This window comes from Lycium barbarum, chromosome 4 (genome assembly GCF_019175385.1).
Source record: "Lycium barbarum isolate Lr01 chromosome 4, ASM1917538v2, whole genome shotgun sequence".
NCBI classification, from domain to species: Eukaryota; Viridiplantae; Streptophyta; class Magnoliopsida; order Solanales; family Solanaceae; genus Lycium; species Lycium barbarum.
In genome coordinates, this window is record NC_083340.1 from 9,919,028 (window position 1) to 9,939,741 (window position 20,714).

The window sequence follows — 20,714 nt, forward strand, 5'->3', positions numbered from 1 at the left end:
GAAGATTCAAGTTTTTGGATTGAAGTTCTCATCAGGGGGAGTTAATACGCATTGTACTCTTTTTCCCTTTCAAGGTTTTTGTTCCACTGGGTTTTCCTTGTAAGGTTTTTAATGAGGCAACCAAATGGCGTATTATTAGAAACGTGTACTCTTTTTCCTTCACTAGAATTTTTCCCACTGGGTTTTTTTCTAGTAAGGTTTTAACGAGGCACATTATCTATCAAATAGACATCCAAGGGGGAGTGTTATAAATATTTATTATTATGGATGTCTATTTTTAGGAGAAATATTAGGGTTAGTAACTTTGGGATCAAGTCACTTTTTCCCTATAAATATAGAGGTTTTTCTCCATTGTAAATCAACCCCTAACAAGAGAAATAAAAGAATTCCTCTCTTCTCTTCTTGTCTACAATATTGTTCTTGCTTGCTTTATTATTTTATAACAGGAAAAACTTTTTCCTTTTTTCACGAGATATTTGTATTCATTTTGAGGCTCAATTAATTCAGATTCATGCCGAAAAGTCTCAATTTGGAATAAAACATTCCCTACCAAAACGAGTTTACTTTTAAGGTTCAAATTCGAAATCTCTAATTAAAAATAAAAATTTATTCCCAAGGTTTGGACCAGCGTTACCACCCCCACCACAACTAGGTGCAAATGGAGTGTTGTGCCGCCTGATCCATCCGAATTTAGTATTTCTGATGTGGGCATCAATTCATGGGTACAAAATATACTAAAATTGCAACAAGTAATAAGTCTAACCTATAATTTTAAAATATAACAGACTCAATCCTAAAATTTTAAATGTTTAATCTATAGAGCATAAATTCCGAACTCACATCTATGTTGATCAGGGAAAACTTTTTACACCAGAAGTATCATTGTACCAAATAATTTGTTTCGTATTTTGGGCAAAATGAGAATGCAAAACTTTGTTAGTTTATACATACAAAAGTGTGTCAATTTATTTGAAACAAAGCAAAACTGAGTGTCAAACATAAATATCATCCTTATGATTATTGTTTCGGATTTTACACTGTTATAGCATCTACTGTCACAACTTCTTCTTCTTTTTTCCTGGAAAATCCTACTAATAGAATTGGGACAACAAAATTAGAACATCTTCTAGGGAAAAAAAGTAATCATATCCTATATTTCTATTTATTAAAATAACAAAAAAAAACAGGGTGAGGGTGTATGCACCTGATTTTGTATTTTGGAATGTGTGAGCTACTTTGCGTGGACAGCATAACAGCACGTGACTTCCAAATTCCAATTATCTGGTCGGAGCTCATGGGGCTTTGTTTATTTATTTTTGGTTCTTACTTGTATTTATGTATTTTGGTTTCAAATCAAATAAATATCATTAATTCCGTAAAATTACATGCTCTACTCTTTGTATTCAAATATTAATATCCAAAGAGTAACATGAGTAAAACTTTGCTCAACGCTTTTAAGAAAAAAAAAAACTATATTTCTTATTTCTGTTTCATTTTATATGACAGTGTTTTGATAAGGCATGAAGTTGAACAAGAGATAAAGAGAAGTTTTTTAACATGTGTTATATGTATAATATATCAAAAGTACCTTTAGAATCTTGTGATCTTAAACGTATCATATTATTCCTATAAGAAAGTACTATTAATAATAAAAATAAATAAAATGCTAGAAGTGAAAATGTTCCAAAATATAAACACATTAAATATGTCAATCAATTTGAAACGGACTAGAATGAAGTATTAATCTTCTCTAGTGCAATAATGAAAGGCCTAAACAGAGGAGGGAAATTCAAGTACTAAGAAATATTAAGTTAAAAAAAAAAAACTTGAGAAATCATGAATCATAAGTTACAAAAAAAAAACAAAAAAAAAAGTTTATAAATATTATACTATCTATTTTGGTAAAAGAAATTAAGGGGAATTTCACTAATTGAAGAAGCAACAAAAAGGAAGAAAACCTCTATAGCTAAAATAAAAGACTTAATTTATTAGCATTTTCTCAGATTTTTTTAATGTTCGTAAACATTTCTTTTGGCTTTCTTTTATCACATGAATCATGCATGGGAGAAGCATCAAAACCATGAAACATGCAGCACTATATTTTTTTTTTTAATCACATATCATAAATTAGGTATTACAAAATAATGGCAACAAACACGTCATATGCGGTATATTTGGTTGAAGGGTATTCCACGTCCGACCAATGTCCAGTTAGATTAGATAAGGACTCTTTTGATGTCTAGTGCACGTGATTGAAAGGGCCCAGCCCATGCGAGTACGCTGTAGGCCCAAAGCCCGCTTATTTACAATCTACTTTTGAGGAAAGATCACGCGTGTTTTCTCAAACCAAAATAATTACCCGTTCATATCTCTATTACCTTCGTACCTCCAAAAAAATTCATAAGTATTTACTCGCGATGCCCCCCAATTATAATACCAATATGATATATAAATATACCGAGATGGTATCATGGAAGATGCTTCGGTCCTTTTCTTAGTCTTCCATGATACCATCGATATCATGGTATATAAATATATTGAGATGGTATCATGAAAGATGCTTCAGTCCTTCTCTTAGTCCTCCATGATACCATCATGTTATATAAATATACTGAGATGATATTATGAATGATTGTGTTCATTTACTAAAAATGACGCACTTTTCTCGAAAAAAACCTCTATGATGCCATCGTCTTATATACATATACTGTGATGGTATCATGGAGGGCGGCTTCAATCCTTCAACGAGACACTCCTCAAGACCATGGTACCATCGTGGTATATAAATATATTGAGACAATATCATGGAGGACTGCTTCAGTCCTTCTCTTAGTCCTCTATGATTCCATCATGATATTAAACATACTGCGATGATATCATGGAGGAAGGGGTTTGGGCGATGGGGGCACGTGGGGTAATTAGTTTGGGCTTAGCCGGGCAGAAGCAAAAATAGTTTGGGAGGGAGCATGGGCGGGTAATTAATTTGGGTTGGGCAGGCAATTAGTGATGTTTTCCCTTTAATTTTCCTAGGAGATATACATAAATTATATAGTGTCTTTCTTTTTAAAAATTTGTGTTCAATTAAAGAATATTACATAAATTGTGATGGAAGGAAAAAAGAAAGGACCTTTTTCTACAACAATGCTTGAAAAGTATCTGATATTTTTATGGGAAATAAATCAGTAAATGAATAAAAATGGTCAATTTGTTCAAGGAGGAATCAATGATTTAGTATGCGTAATCCACAAAATTATCCGAAGATCCTACTAAGAGTTGTTAATTTTAACTTACTTAGCCAGCTCTTTCCAATAGAACAAAGCATGACGTAGGCCTGTGCACGAATCGGTTCGGTTCGATTTTGGCCATCATCGAGTTGAAATTTCGAATTTCGACTTTCTAAAATTCTCAACCAAACTCGATCCATTCTAGGTTCAATTTGATTCGTTTTTTATTATTTCGGTTCGGTTACACAAATCGATTTGTTCGGTTTATTCGAAATTTAAACAAGCAACTATTTCATTTCAGTTTTAGAGTAAACATAACAAAAAATAATGAGATCCTAAACTTGCAGCCTTATAACCAAGACATTAACCAAGAAAAAACCATAAATTTGCAAGCATAATAGCATATAAATAGCAAAACAAGAGCTTGACAACTTGTGCAAGCATACAAATCTGCCAACACCACATTACATATACCAAATTAGTCACTAGTGGCATATAAATTCGGTTTGTTCGGATCGGTTCGGTTGATAATTGAAACAAACCGTAACCGAACCGTTAAACCGTAATATTTTACAATTGCATTTGTAAATCGAAATCGAATTGTATTATCCAAATTAAATTATCCGAATTGTTTCGAATCGGTTCAGAAATTCGGATTGAACCGATTTGTGGACAGGCCTAGCATGACGTGACAAAATATATCTTGGTAATGTTTACCTTGTTACCAAAATTAACGAAAATATGCTGATTCTTAAGGACAATGTTTTCGTCCTTTTAGTGATTACTTCTTTTAAAAAGTTTAAATTAATTGAGACGACAATTCAAGTTACCTAAATGCAAATGATGTTTATGTGTAACTTTCATATCCTATTTTCCAATTCTCAGTATTGTAGAATTGTCGCACTATTGTAGACCAAACAAATTAGGTGTATTGGAAAAATGAATAGAGAAAAAGATACAGAATTTGGGAAATTTTTCTTGTGCACTGTTTCATTGATGATGTACTATATTTATACAAGTATTGTATGTACAGAAAAATAATGAATCTCCTAAAACACTTGCTCTAATCTTATTGGCTAGAAAAATAGCAAACTCTGTACAAAAGTATTATTTGTCATGTTGCTAATTATGGTTGGACAGCTGTGTGCTGAGTTGTGTTTGTTTTGGGTTGTGCTTGATAATTGGGCCAGCAGCAACATAATCTGTGTTTGTGGGACTTGGGCTTGAGTGATGACTTGGCCCAAGTATTTCTTCATCTGGTCCAAATGTTTCCTTACATAGTCCAACATATGTGTGTTTCACAGATTTAGGAAATATCGAAATTGACCTGTCCATTTCTTCTTCTTCACTTTGTTGATCAGTTGACCTGTCCATTTCTACTTCTTCACAGATCAGTTGATCGACATTATTGAGTTCAATAATGTCAACACCCCCCTCAAGTTGGAGGGTAGGGGAGACACACCCAACTTGCGAAGTATCGAATGATGGGAAGGACCTGAAAGAGATTTGGTGAAAATGTCGGCGATCTGAGACGAAGAGGGCACGAAATTCAGGGAAATCAACCCAGCAAGGAATTGTTGCCGTACGAAGTGGCAGTCAAGATCGACATGCTTTGTACGTTCGTGAAAAACGAGATTCCGAGCTATGTGTAAAGCGGCTTGACTGTCGGAGTGGATCGGAATGGGAAGAGGAGGTGGCACCGACAAATCCCCCAAAATGCGATTCAACCAGGTAAGTTCTGCAACGAGTCTTCGTATAGATCTGTATTCTGCCTCTGCGGAAGATAAGGATACTGATGCTTGTTTGTTTAATTTCCATGAAACAGGGGATCCTCCCACACTGATGAAATAACCACTTATAGAGCGTCTGGTGTCATGACATGTAGCCCAGTCCGCATCGCAAAATGCGAGAATGGACATAGAGGGAGAAGCATTCATGAATAGACCAAGACCAGGAGATATGCGAAGATATCGTACCACGCGAAGAGCAGCATCAAAATGTGGTAATCGATGATTCTGCATAAATTGGGAGAGATGTTGCACAGCAAATGACAGATCTGGTCTGGTATGTGTCAAATAATTCAACTTTCCTATGAGTTGTCTGTATATGAGAGGATCCTTAAGTAAATCACCTGTTGTAGCTGATAATCTTTGAGTAGGATCTAAAGGAGACGAGACAGTAGGCAAATGATCACAGTTAAATTCTGAAATTAGATCCATGGTAAATTTCCTTTGATTCACCATCAATCCTTGTGGTTCCCGAATAACTTCTAATCCCAAGAAATAATGTAAATCCCCAAGATCCTTGATTTGAAATTCATTATGTAAAAATTCTTTCAGATAGGATAACTCAAGTGAATCATTTCCAGTAAGCAATATGTCATCCACATAGACTGCCACTATGGAAATAGACTTACCTTGATGTTTAAAAAACAGCGAGTAGTCATTTAGGGAAGAAACAAAACCTTTAAAGTTTAAAGCTGCCCCAAGTCTAGCATACCACTGTCTTGAGGGTTGCCTCAGACCATATAAGGATTTCTTCAATTTGCATACCAAAGAATTAGGACCGGAAGGTTCCATTCCAGGTGGGAACTTCATATAGACTTCTTCTTGCAAATCCCCATGCAAGAAGGTATTATTGACATCCAACTGTGAAATGGGCCAATTTTTCTTTATAGCAACAGCAAGCAAACACCTAATTGTTGTCATTTTAACAACTGGTGAATAAGTTTTTGATGGGTTTAAATGAGGTTTATGCACCTGTAAGAAGCAGCATACTCATGATGTCTCCTTTACCAAATGTTAACACAACTTATTCTCTTCTCATTCAAGATGAGAAACAAAGGGAGGTTTATGCTAACCCACATTTCCCAGGAGCAACATCTTCTTTTCATGTGACTCAACAGAAGTCTAGTACAGGAAACCTTTACCAACAGAAATCTGGTGCAGGAAATTTCTATCAGAATTCCAAAGGAAAGAACAACAACTACAATAGCAATCTTTATTGCTCATATTGTAAGAAAACAGGACACACAATTGAAAAGTGCTACAGGCTGATAGGATACCCCCCCAGATGTTAAGTTTACAAAGAGTTTGAAAGCACAAAATCCTAATAGAGTTGCTAACAGTGTATCAACAGGTTTTCAACCTGTGTTCTCAGGTCATGGACATCAGATGTCTGGACCTTACTTTCAAGGGCCAGCAACAAATATGCAGCCTGGTTTCACAGGCAATGGACAGCAGGGACAACATACAGGAATGCAACCTAGTATTGGAGTGCAGGCTAGTATTGGAAATGGAGCTTTCTCCCAGGATCAGTATATGCAGTTGAATCAAATGTTTCAGAGTGCACAACTTGGGCAAAGTGCATTTCCTCCCAATGCACCTTCAGATGTGCAAGCAAATGTGATTCAATATGCTGGTATCTTTCAAAACAATCCTTTAGCATATTTTACTTATGCAAATTCTGGGTGTTGGATTCTAGATTCAGGAGCCTCACAGCATATGTCCTATGATCCTGCTATTTTCACTAACTTATTAGTTCTAAAGGTTCCTTTAACCATTAAATTACCTAACTCTTTCACTGTCAAGGTGACTCATGCAGGATCTGTTTCTCTTTTTCCTGATCTAGTGTTGAAGAATGTGCTATTTGTCCCCTCATTCAGAATAAACCTAATCTCAGTACATAAATTATGTGTCCAATTCATATGTACTCTAATGTTCTCTCCTACATGTTGTCTTTTACAGGGTCTTTCAATGAGGAAGCCTCTGGTTCTTGGTGAGGAAAGGAATGGGATCTACATGCTCAATTCTTCTAATTCTGTTCAACTATTTTTTCAAGACAATACTAGCACTAATTCTAGCAAATCTATTTCCAGTTGTAATATCCCTAGTAGTTGTTTTTCTGTTCCTGTAAGAGATAAGGATGATGTAAGACTTTGGCATCAAAGGCTAGGCCATATGCCCTTTACTGCAATGAGAAATCTTAGTTTCAATTTACCTAATCCTTCTGATGATTACATTTGTGATGTTTGCCCTTTTGCAAGACAATCTAGATTGCCCTTCACACAGAGTTCCATTAAAACCAAGAAAGTTTTTGAACTTATTCATATTGATACATGGGGACCCTATAAGCATCCTACCTATGATGGTTTTAGATACTTCTTAACTATTGTGGATGATTTTAGTAGGGGTACTTGGACTTACTTGTTAACAACCAAGAGTAATGCTTTTCCCATGATAAAAAATTTTCTAGCCTTGGTTGAAAGGCAGTTTAGTACCAAAGTAAAGTGTATTAGGTCAGACAATGCTCTAGAACTAGGTTCTGGTTCTATTTTATCTTCTTATTTTGCATCACAAGGGATTCAACATCAAACCTCTTGTACTGCCACCCCTCAACAAAATGGGATTGTTGAGAGGAAGCATAGGCATCTTCTTGAGACATCTAGGGCCTTACTACATCAATATAAAGTACCTATTTCCTACTGGGGAGACTGTTTACTAACTGCTACCTTTTTAATTAATAGATTCCCTTCAAGTGTTCTTAAGGGAAAGTCACCTTATCAAATTCTGTTTGGTCAACCTCCTTCTTACACATATCTCAAGTGTTTTGGTTGCCTATGCTTTGCTTCCACTTTGGCACATAACAGGACCAAATTTGCACCAAGGGCAGTACCATGTGTTTTCTTAGGTTATCCTCCAGGAAAGAAGGGTTACAAAGTAATGAATCTCCTAAAACACTTGCTCTAATCTTATTGGCTAGAAAAATAACAAACTCTGTACAAAAGTATTAATTGTCATGTTGCTAATTATGGTTGGACAGCTGTGTGCTGAGTTGTGTTTGTTTTGGGCTGTGCTTGATAATTGGGCCAGCAGCAACATAATCTGTGTTTGTGGGACTTGGGCTTGAGTGATGACTTGGCCCAAGTATTTCTTCATCTGGTCCAAATGTTTCCTAACATAGTCCAACATATGTGTGTTTCACAGATTTAGGAAATATCGAAATTGACCTGTCCATTTCTTCTTCTTCACTTTGTTGATCAGTTGACCTGTCCATTTCTACTTCTTCACAGATCAGTTGATCGACATTATTGAGTTCAATAATGTCAACAAGGTGTTTAAGAAATTTGTCAAAACCCTGTTTCTCAACTTTTATCATTTCTTAGTTTGGGGAGTATCGTTTTTCCAAAATAATCAGTCGAATTGTCTTTTTTTTTTAATTCTTAAATATTACTCCTATGGACAAGAAATATTCGTATAAGACCTCACATCAATACCAAAATGATTTAAACTTATAAAACATAGTTTACGAAAGATGGTCCGATTATAAAACAAGAAATATTCGTATAAGACCTTACAAATTCAAATGCAAGTCCAGTTGTATTCATCTTTCTTTGTTAACCATGCAAAACAATTCTTTCTTTTTGGCTTATGTTTGAGAGTTTTTTTTTTTTTTTGGCTCTAAAGCGATTTTTCCTTTCTTACAAGAAGTCCAATTCAAGGACACGTAACAAAGCCAATTAATTAAGAGGACAAATAAATAAGCAGATGCTTTCCCAGCATGTGAAAATTAAAGTAGTTCTCTTACCCAAATCACGTGTTTCCCCTTATTTGCCAAACTATTTTTTTGAAGAGAAAATAAGTTGGATGTTCTCAATGTCAACATCTTGCAGATAGTAACAAGTAGTAACCATTTTTGTCCAAGTCGTCCCTATCTCATTTTCCTACCGATCGATATGACAATATCTCTACCATGGATAGGAACGATATTATGGGCGTGTTTGGTACGAAGAAAAATGTTCTCCACAAAATGTATTTAGAAAGGTATCATTCTAAATATTTCAACTTAATAAGCCAATCAACTGACCAAAGAGACTTAAGTTCTTCTCTTTAATCGTAGTAGAGAATCATGATAGATAAATTTATATGGAATGTACTTACAGTAACAACTTATCAATTGATCCAACTACTTGAAAATTTATGGAATGCTTTGTCATAGTAATACCCCTTCCTGTATCAGACCCCTGAGTATATGCAGATTCCCAATAGCAATGTCAAGGGTTCTTGCAACTATTAACTTGTATTATGTTAATCATGTAGCTTATAACTTTAAGTTCAACACATAAACCGAACTAAGATTGTATAAAGAGGAGGTAAAGAACAAAAAGCACATTTATGAATAAACAAGTATCTAGCTTTACTCCAAAATCTGGTATAATTCAATTAAATTTTCCATGAATCTTCATTACATCAATCCAAGAACCAATATTCATGCACACGAAATTCCTTTAACATTTGGTTAGGTCTACAGCATAGCATAGTAGAGAGGTTCCCTAACTGAATCTCTTTTTGGTGCTTCTTATCCTTCTTTCTTGTTGTCAAAGCTGTTGTGAACTCTCAAAAGAACTAAGGGAAGAATTAAGGGAATAAATTAAGGGAAGATTTAAGGGAATAACTCAAACTTGCACTTTGCTGCAGCAGACACAATGTTGGAAAAGCACGGTTTTATTGACAAACTCGAAACCAAAAATGCAAACTAAATAAAAGCGAAGCACTCCATAAATGAGAAAAAGGGGAATGGCATCTGCAGCTTCACAGAGGACTCTCCTCTCATTAGACTGTGTAATGTGGATTGACATGATCAATATCTAATCCTCTAAGCTTGGCAAATGATTCTACCCTCCCTTTCAGTGTGTGAAGTTCCCTCAATCTGTCAAGTAGAAGAAAACAATTAAACCAGATACTATCAATGAAGGATGAAATGTAGGCAAGTAAAGCTTCTTGTTTGAGATTAAAACACTATTTTAAACCCTTTTCTAATGCAAACACACCCTTTATCAGTATCCTTAGAAAAGGGTTGAAAAGATGCTCACCTTGCAATATCGGCACGCCTTTTTGCTTCCTCAGCCATAACGCTGATCTCCCTGAAAGTGTAGTTCTCAGGAAGTGTTCTTGTTTCCGTGGACTGAAGGCCATGAATTGTCCTCTGTTCAGCAGCCCATGCTGCTTCGCGGGCTTCCTTACCGAAGTCCTTTCTGTTGGTGAAAGCCGTCTGTAAATGCAAAACTGTTATTAAATGGCTAGAACCAAAGAAATATATAGCCTTGTGAAGAAGAATATGCAGTTTGCTTACTTTTTGGTTCAGTAGTAAGCCCCAGGCTCTCCCACTTAGTGCATATCGAACAGAAAATTTGATGGGATCAAGCAGAAAGTAGGTAATAATATTGAACAACCAAATCACACCAGTCCATCTCCATCCAATCTTCTCAATCCCCGCAAATTTAACTGATGTAGCCATAGCCGACAAAAAAGTTGCAACCTGGATGCAAGAGAAACAAGGAGAGAAAACGAGACCCCTATAGATATGCAAGTACCCTAAAGAGGAAGGAGGAAAAGAAAAGAAAGAAGGAAAATACTTACCATCTGAGCAACAATAAAGGCAACAACAAGGAGAAGTCCAGGCCTTTCCATGAATGACCACCCTCTTGATCGTGTAACAAAGATCAATGCTTGGCTGATGGTGCTAACTTGGAGATATACAGCTGAAGCTAGTTTTGCATTTAGAGAATCAGTGATGACCTTGTTTGCTGGAATATGTTTGTTGAAATCTTCCACGTGAAATGCATTCTGCGGGAAAAAGAACACGATTAGGGAATATTCATGTCCAAATACATTATTGAGTGGACTATGTAGATAACAAATCACTCATCTCAATTCATTGTTCAACAGTTGGGGCAAGTACCGCAAAGAAGCTGGTCTCAAAAGTTAAATAGAAGAATAAAGCGGTCATCAAGGCGAGGTAACTGCCTATCACAATTCCTGTTGCAAAGATTTCGCTGAGCTTCCAACTGTCAGGAAGTGGGGATGGCTTGACCCTGTCCTTGGATATTGTCATGATTGTGCCTGCGAACAACTTACAATGATTCAATAAATAAACGAAAATAGAGAAAGATATAATATCGTCAATCTTGCAAAGTAATGAAATGTACAAGACAATGCAACCATGGAATTGAAGAGACTAGTGAGCCCTCACCATCATTAAGAATAGCAATGACAAGGACCATAAAAGGGGGAAAATTGAATTTCCAAAATGCAGTCAGCAACATGAATCCCAACTGTTTGGTCATCAAAAACATGAGTTACTTTTGCAATAGAGAGGGAGGAAAATATTCTCCTGTATATTGAACATATAGTTGATGACTAAGGGTAACTTACCACAATACGGATTGTGATGGACACTGCATATATCTGGACACAAGAAAGCTTAAGCATTAGTGCCATGTTTAAATATGCTTGAATAACTAGTTTAATCTTCTTTGGGGATGAAGTAACTAGTAAAAGAGTTTTACTTACTGTGTAGTTTTTCATTCTCTGGAAAATGGCACGGCTTGTCAAAACAGCATGGATAATAACACTTAGTCCAGGCTCCGTCAGAACTATATCTGAAGCACCCCGAGCTGCATCTGTTGCATCTGCAACAGCAATTCCTATGTCCGCTTTCTTCAGTGCTGGTGCATCATTGACTCCATCACCAGTCATACCACAAATGTGCTTCCTGCTTTGTAAGATTCTCACGATTTCGTACTTGTGCTCTGCAAGGAATAGTATATACAGATTATGATACAATATACATAATCAATGTATAGGTTTTGTATATTTTGGCTAGTCCGTAATTAATTTGGGTAGACGGGCCAAAAATGAAAAAAGCACTCTAATTTTCTTACCAGGAAAGACACCGGCAAATCCATCAGCACTTTCAATGAGTTCTTCAATTGGAAGGGTTGCAGCTGAGGCATCCTTTTGTTCTGCAAGCAAAAACGATGAAGGATACATGTTTGTACCCATTCCAAGACGTCTCCCAGTTTCTTTACCTATAGCTAACTGGTCACCTGGTAAAGATACCACAATTATAGGATTTGGTCAAATTATTAATAGCGAGAAAAGGTAACAAGGTAAATGCACTATATGTTGAGCAAACCTGTAATCATCTTGACACTAACTCCAAGTTCGAGAGCTCTTCTGATTGTTTCAGCACTGTCATGACGTGGTGGATCAAAGAGAGGGAGAAGACCAACAAATTCCCAAAGGCCACCAGGACTGTCCTTTGTACCTTCTGGTACTTCCTATACGAAAAACAAACTCATAACAGTCATCATTTTTAGAGAAAAATCTTCACTGAAATAGAACAAGTCAAGGGCCTAATTAATTACCTGGCGAGCGACTGCAAGGGATCGAAGCCCACGCTCAGCAAACTTATCTATCACTGAGTGCACTCTATTTTGAATGTCTGATTTGTTCCATGCCAGGTTCAAAATCTAAAAGTTACAGAGAGCATATCAGAAGAGTTTAATAAGTGTTGGAATATGAACCAAATCAGCAACCTTTACAGTCAAGTTTCTTTAAATTGACCGAAAACTGATGACCAGTGTTGATCAGTCATGCAAGTATGTAATCAAGTTCTTTATTTGATCCATGAGCTTAGAAATGTCTCTGGAAAAGCTCATACTTTAAAATTTCTCCTATGGCAAATGTTCTCACTTTTCAGAGTCTTGTCTATTAGAAGCATACAGTGCCTACCTGCTCTGGGGCACCTTTGCTCACTCTGTGCATTTTACCAGCGCTGTCTAGGTAGGTAAGAGCTGTCCTCTTATCAGTTGGATTGAATGGAAGGAAATGAACCTCTGTGATACCAGCTCGTGCCTAGCATGAAATCAATTAAATAGAACAATATTAGTCCTTTTCATAGCAACAAAATGATAGAAGAGCTTTATATAAGTTTAGTAGCAGCATGTACCTCCTTAGGGTCAGCAAGCATAGATACTATTGCAGTATCAATCGCATCTTGGTTCTCCAACCTTGAAGCTCTTGCAGCCATTAAAACCACCATGTCCTTTTCAACATCTTTGGCAAAAACCTATAAAAGTTTGATTGGAATCAACAACTTTTTGGTTTACTAAATGCACCGATCAGTATAGTTTGACGAAAGCTGCTGGTTGCTCAGGACAAATGCAACAGGTGAACAATTTAGTCGCGACCCTTAAAGTTTCATCTATCATTAGTCTGCATAATTAGTTCTGAATCATGAAGTGCTTGACCGTAAAAATGTAAGAACTGTCTTATGCCATGAGGTGAAGGTTGTAATTTATATTGCTATGCTTCGTTCTAAGCGACTACTTTTGATATTTAGATTGCTCAATGCAATACAATAAAAAAGAATGCCAAATAAATACTGATCTAATGATTATCCGTTATGAGTCAATATTTATGCTCTGATCCGATAAGGACCATCATAGTATCAGTTTAGTTTGGTGATATATCACATCTGATAAAAAGCTCTTAAAAGAGGAATTAAGGACCACCTCAATGAGATTTTTGTCTACTGATAATTTGTTTAAAGTTAGAGTGCCAGTTTTATCACTGCACAAGACATCCATCCCAGCCATCTCCTCTATAGCTGTCATTCTTTTTGTGATAGCTCCCTGCAATTATCAGTTACTTGCCAGTTATTAAAATTTTCAGATACGCTAGAAAGAGTTTTATCTTTCTACATATCTACTGAATTGATATATGAATCGTGGATAAAACACACCTGCTGAGATAGTCGATGAGAGCCAATTGCCATAGTTACAGAGAGAACTGTTGGCATTGCAATGGGAATTCCGCCAATGAGCAGAACAAGAAGGCTGTCAACGGCTTCACGAGGATGTCGATGTTGCCCTCCAAATATTACAATGAGCTCAATGATCATACCAATTGCAATTGAGCAGATGCAAAAGTTACCAATTGAAGCTAATACCTGAACAAATTGAAATCCCGGACGTTATGACCCTTCAGGTCCTAGTAGTAGCATAGAAGGATAGGAGTAATAATTTATGTGCTTTTCACCTTCTGAAAATGTCCAACATGTGTAGTATTTTCCACGAGATGAGCAGCCTTTCCAAAGAAAGTGTGAACTCCGGTAGCAATAACAACAGCTTCTATTTCACCTTGTTTACATGTTGACCCCGAGTATACACCATCACCAGGATTTTTGGTTACTGGAAGTGACTCTCCTGTAAGAGCAGACTGCAGAAATACGCTTAATTAAAGACCAGAATTTTGAATTTCCTCTTGCATCAAATCCCTTGAATAGCCATTGTTTTGCTTCCTATAACACCAAAGCTAAGAATAACTATTCCCTTTATATTATGCAATATTTTGTTATAGAATGTCAATTATCTAAATTTCTTTTTCACAGTTTTTCCAATCGTGCGCTTCTCATTTTCAGTTCATGAATATAGATAGCAAACCGACTTAGGACATTCAGACTGTTCGTTAAGCATATACAAAATTTAGGGTTCTACTCTAATTATATGTTCAGGCCATGTTGCTTGTGATATAGACCAATGATTCAACTAATACCTGATCAATTTTCAATGGATCACCGTTAAGTAAACGTGCATCAGCTGGAATTATATCCCCGAGCTTTATGCTAATGATGTCTCCCGGAACCAACACGGCTGCATCCTCTTCACTCCATTTCCCATTCCGCAAAACCTGATACATATAATTAACATTCATGGATTATTAATATATAGCAACCTCAAAATTACAAGAAGAGGTCATGATATTTTTAGCTAGTTATCCGACCTTGGCTTTTGGAGCTAACCGAGCCATAAGAGCTGCAGCTGCATTTCCAGCGTTATTCTCTTCTACAAAACTAATTGTTGAGTTTATGATAAGTAGTGCAATAATTCCAACAAAGTCTTGGTAATCAACTCTCTTGTGCTGTAACAAAAATTAACACAACAAACATCAGTTTCCAAATTCTTGTATACTCTTGAAGACGTTAACGCAAATTTGCAGCTAACACGAAGTAATCTACCTTTCCATGTGGAAGAGAAAGAGCCATGAGTGCTGCTGCTTCCATTACCCATGAAAGAGGATTCCACATAAATCCCAAGAACTTCAATATTTTTCTCTCCTGTCAAATGGGGTGGAAACGATATACAAATTAGACGATGATAATTATATACTATGCAAGGAAGATTTTCTTGAAGGCGGAGAATGAGAGACCTTTTTCTCTTCGAGTTTGTTATGACCAAACACATTTAGACGTTTCTCAACCTCTGAAGAGTTGAGTCCCTCTTCTGTACATTTCAGATTCTCGAAAACTTCCTTGATAGGAATATTTTCCTGTGAGGTGAATAATAAAATAAGGTTAGAAGATTCTCATTCCTATTTCATATGATAAGAAACAGAATGTTCATTAAGGCTAATACTTTTATTGGGAGTTAGACATAATATAGCAGTCTGCCTCGTTTTTTCTTTTGAAGATCTACTTGTGTCACACTCCACATATCACAAGATTTAGTACAAGTCATTTCTTTGTAATACTTAAAACTAAATTTTACCAGATCAACAGTCTCATTGTTGATGGCATCCAGAGTAGTGGTTGTGTTTTCTATGCCCATGGTTGCTCACTTGCTTGGCCTCCAGCCAACAATTGGTAAAAGATCTACATTTGAAAAATGTTCCATTGAATCACTTTCGCAGAAAACTTGCAAGAGGTTGATGAATATGAACAATAAACAAGACATCAACGGCTCACACTATCAGTATAATTTTACATGTTACAGATCATTTACCATGTTGTGCATATTACCAATCTATGCTTGCTATAAGTACTTTTTAATGACCTGATGATGTAAAAACTGTTTAATACAGCGGAAATAGCATCAAGATTATTCGATTAGGAGAACTCAAGAGAAGATTAGCATGGGAAAGGAGAAGGAATCCTTCATTCTTCACCCAATCTTTTAAGAGTTTATTTTACCTGAGTTTAGCTAAATGTCTATTTACAAATCATATTTTTTGGCAAAACCATCATTTTAATCTTGAGGGAATACTTTAAAGTAACACACATAGCTCAAAATTCTAAATGCATCAAATTCTAGCACTTTTGGATGAAAATGCATTCATAACAAATTGTAACAAGACTCCATCTTTAATTTTTACAAAGGAACTCACAACGGAAAAAAGGACATAAAGAACTAAATATAGTATCATGTGGTGCCGAACTCTTCTTGAAAGAGTTTAACTTATGTGCATCAACCGCCTAACTTGGAAAAGTTACAACTAAATTTATACGATGAAAATTACCTTGTAACCTGATAAAAATGGTACCTTATCACAATTATATTTTATTCATAAACTCAATGATGGTTTGAATGATCTCTACTATCTCCACCTAATGAAAATAGCTAGCAGCACCCCTATTTATAATTGTATGAAACTTACTTTAACCCAAAACAGAAAAACTTATTCCTATATAACGTTGACTATATATCCTAACCAGACATGAATTAAAATATCAAATCCTAACCAATTTTGATTTCTACAACTTTGAATTATTTTTTTCCAACAAACTATGCCAAAAAATCTTATCCTGTCAATGTATATAACTTAAAGTCCTTCTCGAACAACAAAAACAAAAATGTTACCTAATAATATTGGAACAGGGAATTCCTTTTTCTTTTTTCCCCAATGAAACAGGGAATTTCGATTGCATGAATTGCACAGGTAAAAAAAAAAAAAAAAGGCTCACCCTTGTGAATTGAGATAGTGTGGAGAAAGTGTAGGAGGAGGAATGAAAGTATGAATGTGCATGGAATAAATAGGAGCATACATTTGCATTGTTTGTATCTTCATTGAGATGTTCTCAATGACAATACATAATGAGTTAACCGTAAAAGCTTCTGAAGCTCCGTCAACAAGGCATCAATGGCAGTACCCATGGTTGTCTACTTGTCTTCTTTCAGTTTTTTAGAGTTGTCGCTATTCCCATTAACGGAAAGGCCAAAAAGGAAAATATATATGGGTAAATGAGTTCATAGCATGTTGTCAAATTAGGCATTGGACCTAACTCACACCCGAAAAGCTAGCTCAAAGGGAGGAGCATTGCCCAAGCTTTATGAGAAACCCAGAATTCTCGTCCGTCACCGATGTGCTATATCCTCTTCACAGGTACATAAACTCGACCTTAGGTTTTACCAAATTTCAAAATAATTTACGAGGTGAGGATTGCTTAATACTATATAATGAAATACATTACGCTAAAATTTGGACATAGATTTGATTGAAATTTTTTTATTTTAAAAAAGAGTTTTGAAATATGAGATGAAAATGATTTCTGAAAGTTGAGATTGTGTTTGGACATGCATTTTACTTAAAGAATTTAAAGTTATGTGAGTAGAAATTTTTTAAAACTTGAAAAACTAGTCTAACATAGAATGCAAGTCAAGGACTAGTTATTTTAAGTGTGGACGACAATACATAGTGATCCAACATTACATAAAGAGTACAAATGGTCTTAACTCGGATACATGTAAGGAAAACGATGACATTAGGCTTAACTCAATCCAAATGGTTAATTAGCTCATGAGACTAAAATTAGCAAAAATTATTTTAAAAAAAATTAGCAACTCATTCCCTCAAGTACTGCGAGAATTCAGTCAACTGATATGAGAAACTTTAATAGTGAGAGTTTGAATATTTTGTATGGATTCTTCAAAATTACAAATTAAAACTTAGTAAAAAATTTCACATACTCGTATTTGATATTTACAATCTTTTGTGTCCAATACATATTCATGAATCACTGAAACATAATATGCTAGGCGGACATATTCTAACATTCTTGGGGTCCTTTTAATTTAATTTTAAATTATTCATCTTTTTCGACAAAGATTTTTCATTGGTGCCTATAAGTGACATAGAACATTGTACTTGCAATCAATAATACATCTAGTAAGATCACTATCTTCAGAGAATGCAACTAAATGATAGTACAAAACGTAGTGAACTGTACACAGTTGTACGACGTTCTTGTAATATACAATAGTTTAATTTATTATACCTACAATACATGTAGTAATTTAATACGAACGAAACAGACAACAAATATAACACAAGCCTCAAAAATCATTTAAATAAGGGGAGAATTTCTAGGAAACAAAATTAAGGAGAAAAATTCAAATAAATCGTAACAAGAAATTCTTAGAGGGATCCAAGGGATTCTTTTAAAATATGATTGGCAAAACGATCGAGATAAAAATTTGTTTGAGAGCTTCTGTTTTATCAGTTAAATTTATTTTTAACGATCCTTGTTGAGTAGTACCATACAACACACAATATGTGTTAGGAAGAAATTGCAGACCTACTTCTAATTACTTATTTTAAAGGAAACAAGAAGCATTATGGGACATTAATACTTTGTTAAACATCTGATTATCCAATATGGTTTTGTCAGCCTTACTTTGACCATTCTAATAAATATATTAACCTAATAAACAAATAAAGACTAACCAATTAAAGGAGAAAGTTAATGGATATATTAAGAGGCATGGTAGTACTGTATCTAACATGTGGTTTAATCCTAATTAAAGGAAAAAAATGTTGAAAGGGCATCAAAATTTCTGTAACACCCCGGACCTTTAACCTAAGCTTTGACTATGATCCTAGACTTAGAAAATCAGATAAAGAATTTGGGAATTTGAAATTTCCTCTTCAGTTGTAAGATGGTGGTTTACGCCCATGAACAGTGATCGTATTTCAGTATACGACCCGTAAATCAAATCGTAAACTGGTAGTTGAATGTCATATGGTTAAATACGGACCGTATTTCACAATACGACCCGTATTTCAAATCGTAAACTGAAACCAAGGATTTCTGAGCATTCTGGAATTTGGCAATTTGATGTCAAATGGTTAAATACGGATCGTATTTCAAAATACGGCCCGTATTTCAAAACTTATTTGGAATTTGGAAAAACTTCCTTCATGAAAGTTGTATAGCTTTGAAATACCTTTCCAACGGTATATTATGGGGGTCAAACGGACATCTGTGCAAAGAGTTATGACCATTTTACTGAAGAGAGGCAGTGTTGTCCGTATTTCAAAATACGGCTAGTATTTAACTAGGCCGAAAATTTTATTTTTCCAGAACAGTATATGTTCGTCCATATCAGTTCAAATCATTATTTTTCATTCCTTCAATCCCTAGAACGACTTCATACTCTCTTCCATCATCAAGAACACCAAGGTAAGCCTACTCTAATTATTCCAACTCAATTCTAATACCTATCCTTGTAATCTAAACAAGAAATTATCATTCTAAAACTAGGGTTTTCTAGAAAACCCATCTCAAGGTTCAAGAATTCAAGATTTTGGAAATCTTCTTCAAAGCTCAAGTCTTTAATTCAAGTTTTGAAGCGACTAAGGTATGTAGAGTTACTATCTACGTGTGGGAACATCATTGTTCTTCCCCACGCCTCATAATTCATAAAATTATGATTCTCTACTAAAACTAGGGTTTCAATACCATGCTCATGATAACCCTAGGTCCATGTCCATGATTATATTATGTATGAATTGTTATAATTCCATCATTGAGTTCTTAATATTTCTTTATGATTATTGAGAATCCGTCCGTAATTTATGAAAACCCATATCTTGTATTCCATGGGTTCTTGCATGCATGTTTTTGACTAAGAATGATTGTTTTATGAATATCCTACATGTCTACAAGTTTTCATGCAACTGTATTATATAATTACTTTCATGCTATGATACAAGATACATACATACTAAATACAAGTTATTTCATGAAATCATATTTACAAGTTATTTCATGAAACCATGCTTACACGTTATTTCATGAAACCATGTTTACAAGTTATTTCATGAAACCATGTTTACAAGTTATTTCGTGTTTACTTTATCATGAATCCATTGATTCTATATGTATTATTACTACTCCCCCTTTCTGTCACGACCCAAATCTGACACTCAGGCCGTGACTGGGCACCTGACGAGCTTCTACCCATGAGGCGAACCCTCTAAGCTAATTATGCGAAAATTAACGAATAAAATGAATAATACGCAAAGTCTCATAATTTAAAGAAAAATGCGGAAGCGAAATACAAATACTGAGTCTTGCCCATAAACCCCATAAAAATGTCTAAGTCATGGAACTACTAGTCTGAATATAAAAGTACGAGACGTAGCTCGGAATACTACTAAGTCAACTAAAGAAGAAGAGGCTGCCATGATCTAATGGTGGCTCACCTCCACTGAACTAGACTGAACAAAGCTGGAATGAATCAAGTATCGGCTACCTGGTCACCGTTAACCACACCTGCACACATACAACATCAACAAGTGTGAGTCTAAAAGACCCAGCAAGATCATCGACACTCTCAGCTTACCCTTGGGGCAAGTCTTTGAAATTCCTGATAATGCATAAAAGCAATTACACAGTACAAGTATATTAAATATATACAAACACTGAAGCTAAGCTAAAATCATGAAGCACAACCAAGCAGAACATGAAATACTCTAAATCTGAATCTATGCTCACGGGACATAGTACGTATTTATCTATGTCTTACCCCGTTTTCCGGAGAGGGCATTATTTACCCCCATCTTACCCGGACGAACAATACATGAAATA

At 35.4% G+C, this 20,714-nt stretch overlaps 1 protein-coding gene across 1 annotated transcript; it reads right to left on the reverse strand.

Annotated features, from left to right (window-relative positions):
* Positions 1-9,452: 9,452 nt before the first annotated feature.
* On the reverse strand, positions 9,453-15,675 carry LOC132638174 (plasma membrane ATPase 1-like). Its single transcript, XM_060355143.1, has 21 exons — positions 15,616-15,675; positions 15,278-15,397; positions 15,087-15,185; positions 14,852-14,989; positions 14,624-14,758; positions 14,108-14,287; positions 13,812-14,018; positions 13,582-13,701; positions 13,017-13,136; positions 12,800-12,922; positions 12,433-12,537; positions 12,201-12,345; positions 11,947-12,111; positions 11,576-11,814; positions 11,438-11,470; positions 11,256-11,337; positions 10,965-11,125; positions 10,643-10,849; positions 10,356-10,541; positions 10,096-10,274; positions 9,453-9,932 (listed from the first exon to the last, which is right to left on the reverse strand). Exons 1-21 carry the CDS (start codon positions 15,673-15,675, stop codon positions 9,836-9,838), a joined length of 2,901 nt encoding a protein of 966 aa, XP_060211126.1. The 3' UTR covers positions 9,453-9,835.
* Positions 15,676-20,714: the final 5,039 nt, after the last annotated feature.